The sequence below is a fragment of the Cnephaeus nilssonii genome (assembly GCF_951640355.1).
Source record: "Cnephaeus nilssonii genome assembly, chromosome: 8".
Taxonomy (NCBI): domain Eukaryota; kingdom Metazoa; phylum Chordata; class Mammalia; order Chiroptera; family Vespertilionidae; genus Cnephaeus; species Cnephaeus nilssonii.
This window is the reverse complement of record NC_137079.1, coordinates 24,843,894-24,853,486: the sequence shown is the minus strand read 5'-3', so window position 1 is coordinate 24,853,486 and position 9,593 is coordinate 24,843,894. Positions and strand designations below refer to the sequence as shown.

The window sequence follows — 9,593 nt, the reverse complement described above, 5'->3', positions numbered from 1 at the left end:
TGTACCTTATATTTTAAAGTGGACAAGAAACTTTCTGAATATTTGATGTAAGAATTTGGTTTGAAAAAGTTTAGCAATTAATGTAAAGCTAGCTAAAAGCACCTTTTAATTCTTAGAGTAAAATCCTTAGAAAAGTTGATAATAGTTTCTATAAGATTGTAGTAATAATTTATCATCTTATTTTGTATTTTGATTCCAATCAACACAGACCAAGGGAAGTCAAGTTTATAATAATTTATTATGGTTGCATATCATTTGTCATATATAATAAATTATAGAAACTATAGCATCTTTATAAACTATTTAGTATACCATATTCACTTACTAATGCTCACTGCAGTAACTGTAAGACATTTAATCAGATTATATTTTAGCATTAGTTAGAAGATAAAAAAATATATATACATTTTTTCACAGTACTTTGCATTTCTGAAGGGCCCATTATTGCAACTTTTGCACAACCATTCTGAAATGCATAAAAACCTTTACAAACCAGAAGGTGGCATATGGTTTTACTGAGCTGCTGAAGGTACTGCAGCTCCTTGACTTTGCACTTACACCCATGTGGTGTACTTTTCAGGCACTGTAATAAATGCAAATAAATAATCACTTACTGATCTCTAAAAAATCTATACCAATAGATAGCATTGAAGCTTGGAAACATCTTGAGAATTCAAATAAAAAACTCAGTAAACAATTGTAGCATGAAATTCTCTCTCCCTCTTCTCCCTTCCCTCCCTCCTCCCTCCTCTTTCCCCTTTCCCAGTTTGCTTAAGGAAACAAACAAACAAAAAGTTCAGGTTGAATTTAAGTCCTAGGGCCTGACAAAGAGACCCTGGCTGCAGTTCTCCCTCAGCCATCTGTTTTCTTCGGTTTCATCTCTCATTACATCTGTCCAGACCTCTCCGGACACCAGCATCAGTCCTTTCTGGCCGGGAGAGTTTTCAAATCCTTGCTGAAAGCATCTTGTTCTCCACTGTCACAGCGCAGGCGTGAAATTGGTTGGAGTCCTTGTCACCAGTTTGCTCAGTTCCTTTCCAGCCTCCGGAGTCCGGGCGGAGGAGAAGCTTGCAAGGAGCAACACAGCGCTGCGTGTTAGCGTCTCACAAACTCACTTGGTCTTTAAATGTCCATTCTTGGATAACGTCCTTATCCATCCTCTGGTCCTCAGTGAACTTTGATGGTATATTTCCGCAGTTTCAGAAACTGGAAAAGCTTGTCTTTCGTCCTCTTCTTCAGGGCCATCAGGGCCCGTGTTTTCTCCTCCAGATCTTGATCTATGGCCAAAATGATCTTGGCTCTCTCCTCTGCTTTCTTGTCCCCAGAGTTTTTGAAGAGCCTCTGCAGTGATTCTTGGTCGATGTTTTCAAAGATGTTGCCCACGGCTTTCTTGCGTGAGGCTGTGTCGAAGTGGTAGCCGTGGATGGACGGGCTGACTCGCAGCGAGGAGGACATGGTGCAGGCTTGGTTGCTTGGCTTTGCTTTCATCGATGGGAGGATCTTCGGGAACTCAGCGCCCAGGCTCTCCAGAGAGTCTGTAGCAAACTCATTCCAGCACTGCTATTTAAAGCATGAGCCAAAGCTCCAGGCTCAAATTACACTGGTGACATCAGAGTGATCTCAAGGAAGAATAACCACAGGCAGGTTTAACAGTTGAGTTGCCAATATCCCGTTCTTGTTTGTGCAAAATGTTTCCAAAGCTGTGTTCCGTGAGGGGGCGTGGAAGCGGGAGTTTCTTTTCACCTCATCTTTGTCAATAGGATGATAGAGAGGTGGGCTCTTCTTTAAAAAAAAAAAAAGAAAAATTGCTGAAACCAGGCAAGTGCAAAGATAAGACGCAAACTGGGTGCCTTAAGCTCTCAAAATCTTTCCAAACAAACGAAACAAAAGTTCTGCTAACACAGGCGAGTGTTAGCAGAAGAATTTCCAGAGAATTTATTAAAGTGTTCTCCAAACATCTGTGCCCTTTGGACACTTCTATCCAGGGCCACTCCTAAGCTGCTCAAAGAGAGCTTAACAATTAAGGACATCCGTTTGGAATAAATAGGTCCCATTGTAGAATGGGAGTTTACCTACAAAGTGCTGACAGGACACTGCCTGGAACCGTGACCTTTCAGAGGCTGTATACAAGTGCTAATGTGTATTCACTGACTAAAAGTGTAAGTTAATAATAATAATAGACAATATCCCTTAGGTTTGTGTATACAGTATATAACAATATGTCTACTTTAAACAAGTAGGAAAGGTAATCAGGTGTTTTACATATACAGTACTCAAAAGGAATGATTTGACTTTTTTTTAAATATATATTTTGGCATTACCCAGACATAAAACGACACCTTTTTGGAAGAATTTGAATTTGTTCTTTTCACTTTCCACAATATTCATCCAGCCAGTGTCCCCACAGATGTATTGGACACTTATATTCAGCCAACTGCTTTCTTCAACTTCAAAGGGCCCCAGAAACTTCTCTTTATGGACCTTCTGCCTGGTTCATGTTCTAATACTCCAAGAAGCTGGGCTGGTTTTCATTTTCCTCGCATCTAGTCAAATCAGATCTAGTGCAGGGAAGGCGCCACACTAGAAAACTGAGTTAGCCACCCTTCATATATATTCATCCAATCATTTATTCATACACTCACTCATTTATTTAATCCATATCTATTAAAGGTCTACCTTTACCTATAACTTTTCTAGGCATTGGGAATATAACAGTAAACCAAACTAAACCAAACAAATAAAATGAATCAATAAAAAATCTCTACTTTACCTTAATGGAATTTAAAATCTACCTAAATAGACAATAGAAAGATGTACATTTATCTATACTAATAAAAGGGTAATGTGCTAATTAGACCGGGAGACCTTCTGGACGTCCTTCAGGACAAAGCCATGGTGGCAGGGCTGAGGCAGAGAAGGTTAGGGGCAATCAGGCCAGGAGGGGAGAGCAGTTGGGGGTGAGCAAGCCAGCAGGCAGAGTGGTTAGGGGTGATCAGGTAGGCAGGCAGGTGAGCGGTTATGAACCTGTGGTCCAGGATTGTAAGAGGGATGTCCGACTGCCGGTTTAGGCTCAATCCCACAGTCAGACATCCCCTGAGGGGTCCCAGATTGGAGTGGGTGCAGGCTGGGCTGAGGGACAAACCTTCCCCCCACCCCCCCGTGCATGAATTTCGTGCACCGGGCCACTAGTAATATAGATGATGTCAGGAAGTAACAAATTAGTAGATTTGTATAGGAGAGGAAGGGAGGGGTTGAGATTTGCATAGGGTATTTAGAGCCAGCTTTTCAATGGGATATTGTGCAAGAATTCGAAAGAGATGAGGGAGTGAGCTGTGTAGGCATCTGAAGGAAGGGTGTTGTAGATAGAGGAAATAGCAAGTGCAGAGGTCTGAAGATAAGAGTGTCGTGGAATATATGCCGAACACCCAGGAGACCAGTGTGGTTGGGGCAGAGTGGCCAGAGAAGAGTGGATGGAGGGGAGGAGGGGGTGAGAAGGCAGAGGCAAGAGTATAAGCTCGTAGGCTTTTTCATGGATTTAGCACTTATTTACTCTGTAAGAGATAGGCAGCCTTTGGAGAACTTGGAGCAGAGAAATTACAGGATTTTAATTATAATTTTTAAAAAACACTGGCTTTTCTTTGTAGAGAATAGACTTGCAGGAAGACAACAAGGACAAGGGGAACAAAAGGACTAGTTGGGACACTTCCCAAAATGAGCCAGGCAAGAGACGATGAAGGCCTCCACTAGGGAAGTCCTTGTGCAGATGGTGATAACTGATGAAGGTTAAGTCAGAAGGGTTGCTGAAGACTCCAATGTGAAGAATGAAACACAGACAGGAGCCTAGGACAACCTCTTCCTGAAGGATGCGTCCCTGAAAGACTATTCCAGGTGGGCTTATGTTCATCTCACCAACCATGGCAGCTGATGCTTGTTCCAGGGTCTCCATGGACCAACCCTATGTTCCGCTGCCTCTGACTGTAGGCTTATTGGCATATGAAGCACACCTCTCCCTCACTAAATACAAAAAGTACTTTTATGGTAATAAGGATTTTTACTGTTTTAATTAAGTGCCAAGAAATTGACATAACCCATCTGAATTGTTGCCATACTCAAGGCTTCGTCAAACTTCTTATGCTCTGCTCTTTCTTGAGCTGATTCTTAGCTTTTTATTTCCTATATATTGATTACTCCCAAATTTTAAATCCAAGCCTAGTCCTTTTCTCTGTGGTATAGACTCACTTATTTAACTAATCGATACAGATATATACAAATATGATACTAATATATGTTTAGTTATAAAAGGCAGAAGTGCAGCCATAATCTTTGATAACATCTTTTCTTTCTTCCCCTATCTAGATCTATCCCCCATATATATCTATCACTAAGGGCTGTCAATTCTATCCACAAAATATTTCTTAAATATATTTACTTTCAACTTGCCCTGCCACTATTTAGGCAAGTCTCCATATGGTGGATGCTGGGATGCACAACCAACAACTTCCTGTAAGATTTCCCCAGATGTTTGGCTGTCATCCCCCATCATGGGTTGCCACCACTGAACAAGGTCAAACCCCCCGCCCCTTTCTTGGTGCAGCTGTATCTAGTGGCTGATGGATAAGAGGGCACAAAAGCCTGTACCCCTTCTCCAACTCGGAGGGATCATCTACACTTCAGAGCATTCTTTGGAATCAGCTGAGACCTCCCTATTCCCAAATCCATATCTTTCCCTTCTGCAGGCATCAATCCTAAGAGCACTCCATAATAAATGACCTTCCTGGTGATCTCCATTTTGGAGTTTGCATCCTGGGATCCCAGTCTATGACACCCCAACTTCTCTCACCTGGACTAAGACCATGTTGTACACAGCATCCAGAGCAATAGTTTTAATAAGCAATCTGATCAGACCAATCTTGCTATTACGTTTAGGATAAGCTCCAAAATCTTAACATAACCTTTTTTTTTTTTTAATCCTCACCTGAGGATATTTTTCCTTTGATTTTTAGAGAGAGTAGAAGAGAGAGGGAAAGACAGAGAGAAATACCAATGTGAGAGAAACATCAATTGGTTGCCTCCTGCATGAACCCCAGCCCAGACTAGGGCCCAGGCCAGGGAGGAGCCTGCAGTGCAGGTACATACCCTTGACTGGAATTGAACCCAGGACCAGCTAGGGCTTAACATAACCTTTTTGAGCATGACATTGCTCTGGTCATTGACTACTTCTGTAGCATCCTAATTTGCCACACTTTCTCCATATCTATAAGTTTTCCAATTCCTTGAATGTACCATGCTCATTCCTGTCCTGGGTCTTTGCATATATTTTTCTTTTTCTGGAAAGTTCTCTACTTCTTATCTCAGCTAGGTAACTTTGATTTACTCATAAAAATGTCAACTAAAGGCTACTTGCTCAGAGGACTTTCCTGATCCTTCTAGACTAGATCAGGTCTCCTTGCAAACATACCATTTACTAGGCCTTAGTAGCACTTATTACAGATTTCAAACATACATTTATATTTATGATTACTTAAAATCTATCTCTACCAAGAGCAGGTATCAGATCTACCTGTCTCATAAATGTGTCTAAAGCTCCGAATCACTTAAACGTTTCATAATAGTGTCAAGTAGCAATGTATATGATTCTATTTAATTCTCATAACAACCTATAAGGTTGGAACTCCTGTAATCCTCATGCTACAGGTAAGAAATTTGAAACAATGACAGTTTACTCCCTAAAATGTCCATTTTCTAATACCTGGAATGAACCTATAAATATAGGCAAAAAAGGAACCTTATACTGCAAAAGGAACTTATGGGGCAAAGGAATTTTACAGTTGTAAATAAGTTAAAAATATGAGATGTAAAGATTATCTTGGATTATCTGGCTTGGCCCAAGTAACATAAGAGTCCTGATAAAAGGGAGGCAGGAAGTCAGAGGGGAGAGAAGATGCTTAACTGTTGGATTTAAAAATGAAAGAAGAAGCCAAGAGCCAAGGGATGTAGGCAACCTCTAGAGGCTAGAAAAGGCAAAGAAACAAATTCTCCCATTGAGCCTTCAGAAGAAACATAGCACTGCAGACCCTTCTTATACATCTGGCTTCCTGAACTGTAAGATAATGAATTGTGTTGTTTTAAGCCACTAAGTGTGTGGCCATTTGTTACACCGGCAATAAGAACCGAAAGCACTCTGCAAATCCTTCAGCTACAATGAGACAACTTGAACCAAGGACTCTCTGATTCCAAGGTCCATGATTTTAAACTCTATGCTGTATTGCTCTCAAATCAACTGCAAGCTCTATTTTCAAAAAGTCTGAATAATCCTTCCACATGTCATTGAGCAGCTCTCCTTGAGTACTGCCTACATGCCTTCAGATGAATTAGAGAGATTAAGGAACTTCAAAATTGTTTAGAGGGCAAGACCACCCACAGGAAAACAATGTTTGTTTCTGTTTCCCAGAAATGCGACATAAACCCTAAGGTTATGATTTGCGGATGCTCTTTGCCAAAGGTGACTCCACATGTGCTTGGAAAGCCTTTAATTGCTGTCACTCTATTCTTTCCCTTCTTTGTACATGTATTTCCAGTGAAGAATGTGGACAACGGGACCTAAAAGGCTTCTAGAAAGAATTCACAAATTGCATGTAGATAGGATCATATCAAAAAAGGCACCTTATAGAGCTTTTGCTTTTCTGTAGCAAAGACAGAAAATAATGAAGGCTGTTCAAAAGAAGCAGCTTCTGGGTATTTTCTTCTGGGCACCGGTTTTCAAAAAGTATTGTTTTATCACACAAAGAGGTTGATGGTCTGCCAGTAGTAAATGTGCCCCGCTAGGTTTGTGTCTGATGAATAGATTTGAGAAAACAAAGGGAAGGAAGAGAACAAACATTTATTAAGTGACTTGTAAACCCAATTTTCCTCATCTACTATCTAAATTACTCTCTCAACTATACTGGATATACATAACATTGACCTCAATTTTGACCATAAACAAAGACTTGGTCTAAACAACCTGCCCAAGGTAAGTGGTGAAAAATGAATTCATTTCCTTTATTTTTTTTAATCTCCCAAATCACCCCTGGGAAGATTTTTCTGACCTCTAATGAGTTACTTGATTCTCCAGTTTGCATCACCAGGACTCTAGGTTTTACTGTTTTAGATGAAAAGTTATGACATTTCTATTTATATCTTTAATGTTTTGGGAGAATTTGGGTGAAAGGTCAAGAATTAAGTTGTACACAAAGATCTGAAATGCCTTTATATTTTTAATGTTTTAAAGGTATAAAGGTATAGTGGCTGGCACATAGAGTGTATCAACTGAAAATTTATTGAATTATTACAGGAATAATTGAAAGAAAGGAGGCATGGAGAAGGTAATTCAATGCTACCTTTCTGTATCAATTTATCTCTCTGGTAACTTCCTGAATATGAATAGTATAGAAGCCAGCACTAGAAATTTATGCCTCCACTTCAACTGTATTATTCATGAACATTTTTGTTTTAACAACAAAAATTTCATCCTGCATTATAATTGCAAAGTGCTTTCACATATACTATTATTATTATTTTTTTGACTTTCACAGTATCACTGGTATTTTCTCAGATGAGAAAACTGAGTATTACAGAAGGTAAATAAATTTCCCAAAATCTTGGAGCTAATTAAGTGACAGAGCAGGCCTAGGAACTCTCATTTTCTGACCCTAAATCCTGTGCTTTTCCCCCCCTAACATTGCATAGCTTCCTGATTTTATTATTTACTGATATCCTATAGTTTGAAAATTCTACCGTGACAGTCTTTCATTTTTCTTTACATGTATGTATGCAGTGATTTATAGATTCCTTCACAAAGAAAGTGTTGAATGCTTACTACATGCCAGGTACAATAATACTTGCTTGAGGAAGACCTTGGGGGAAATGGACATAGTCCCTGTGTGTGTGGGACCTGAGATCTGGAAAAGAAAAGCGACATTAGGCAAATAAGTACACACATAGACGTGTGAAGAAGATTTTTACATGCGCTGGAAAATGAAAGGCATCAGGTGATATAAAAGAGGAAACAAGGTGAGGCTCCATTTAAATTGTTCAAGACATAAAAAAAGCCTTTCTGAAAAAGAGACATTTAAACGGAGACTTGAAGTAAATGTTGAAATTAATCAGCCTTGGCACAGAGCCTTGGCTACATTTAAAAAAAAAATACTATGCAAAGGTCCTGAGGTGAGAATGAGTTTGAAGGGCAAGAAAACAGACACGAAGACAACGCAGGTGGGAAACAGAAACCAATGAGGAGAGAGTAATGGTAGTAGATTGGGAGGCAGGGGCCAAACGATGTAGCGTATTGAGGACCATGTTAAAGACTTAAAATTGTATCCTAAGAGCAATGGGCAGTGGATAATAAGCATGGGAGGAAACTGCTGGGGTTTTATTTTAATTTTTAAAAAATTTATTTTGGTTGTTGTGCCATCAAAGGCAACACCTAAAGAAAGCAGTTGTGGTTGCAGGTAGTAAGCAGGTTATTCCGAATGTATTTTGGAAGTAAACTCAAAGGGACTTGGTGATAAGTTGGATAAGGGATGGGGCAGGGTTAAGGGTGCTCCAAGGTTAAGTCTTGAGGTCCTTGGTGTGGAAGGCTGAGTTGGGAAAGTGAAAATGGAGAGAATCTGGGAGAAAGGTCAAGAGTTCAGTTGTACATAAAGATCTGAAATGCCTAGGAAACAGCCCAGAAGATAGTGAAATATAAGAATTTAGAGTTTCTAGGAAAAGTCTGAAATGTAATTTCGTTCTTTATCCTTTCTCAGTAATAGTTGTCAAGAAATCAACATTGACCACAGCTTTCTTCACTCTACTTATGCATAAATCCAGCACCCAGAACGAAGCCTGGCTCAAAGTAGACTTTAAATAAATAATTTTAGAATTATTTTACATAAAATAAACACTGCAGGCTAGAGACAGTTAAGTAACAACAAAGAAAAAGCAGCTTGTCAGTGAAAACATTGTTTCTTTTCATCTGATGTTGAAATCTGCCTTTTTCTATATGCCACAACTGAAATGGCAAACATTCTCTTCAGTACTTGCTTCCAGGGCCTTTTTTTATATTCCACATTTATAGAAATCCTATTCTAGATTTCCGTTCCTTCTATACTCATGGTGGTTAATCTCTTTTAAAAACTAAACAGCAAACATTTTCATTTCAGTAAAATTTTATTAAATGTATTTCCGTTCTTAAATTATTGCTGATGAGAAAGAATGGCAGTTTTACTCAGAGGCTTTGATTCTAACATTTATTTTTTATCATCGAGAGGAACTAATTATAAACTCTGAAGCAATACGAATTTCAAAAAAAAATATTGAGGAAATGCATTTTCAAAGCCTTTTGGTCAAAATATGAGGAAAATCCACAACTTTCTTGAAATAAATTTTAGACAAGACCATTTTTAAAAAGTGTGCAGTTTTTTTTCTGTTTTTTTTTTAAATCATGCTTCTGCATGTGAAATGAAACAGCTGTCTTTGCTTAAGCCATCAGTCTATATTTACAATGTTCCCTAAAAATGGAACTGAAGATAAGCTTTTCTTTCTTTTTAAATATTAATTAGCTGCTCAGAGTC

General features: G+C 39.0%; 1 protein-coding gene across 1 annotated transcript; it reads right to left on the bottom strand.

Moving 5' to 3' along the window:
* Nucleotides 1–219: 219 nt before the first annotated feature.
* On the bottom strand, nucleotides 220–1,622 carry TCIM (transcriptional and immune response regulator). Its single transcript, XM_079779271.1, has one exon. The coding sequence runs from the start codon at nucleotides 1,486–1,488 to the stop codon at nucleotides 1,168–1,170; it is 321 nt and encodes a 106-aa protein (XP_079635397.1). The 5' UTR covers nucleotides 1,489–1,622; the 3' UTR covers nucleotides 220–1,167.
* Between the last annotated feature and the right edge of the window lie 7,971 nt (nucleotides 1,623–9,593).

Excerpts from the sequence above, each read along its gene's own strand:
- TCIM (XM_079779271.1), bottom strand. The coding sequence starts at position 1,488 with ATGAAAGCAAAGCCAAGCAACCAAGCCTGCACCATGTCCTCCTCGCTG.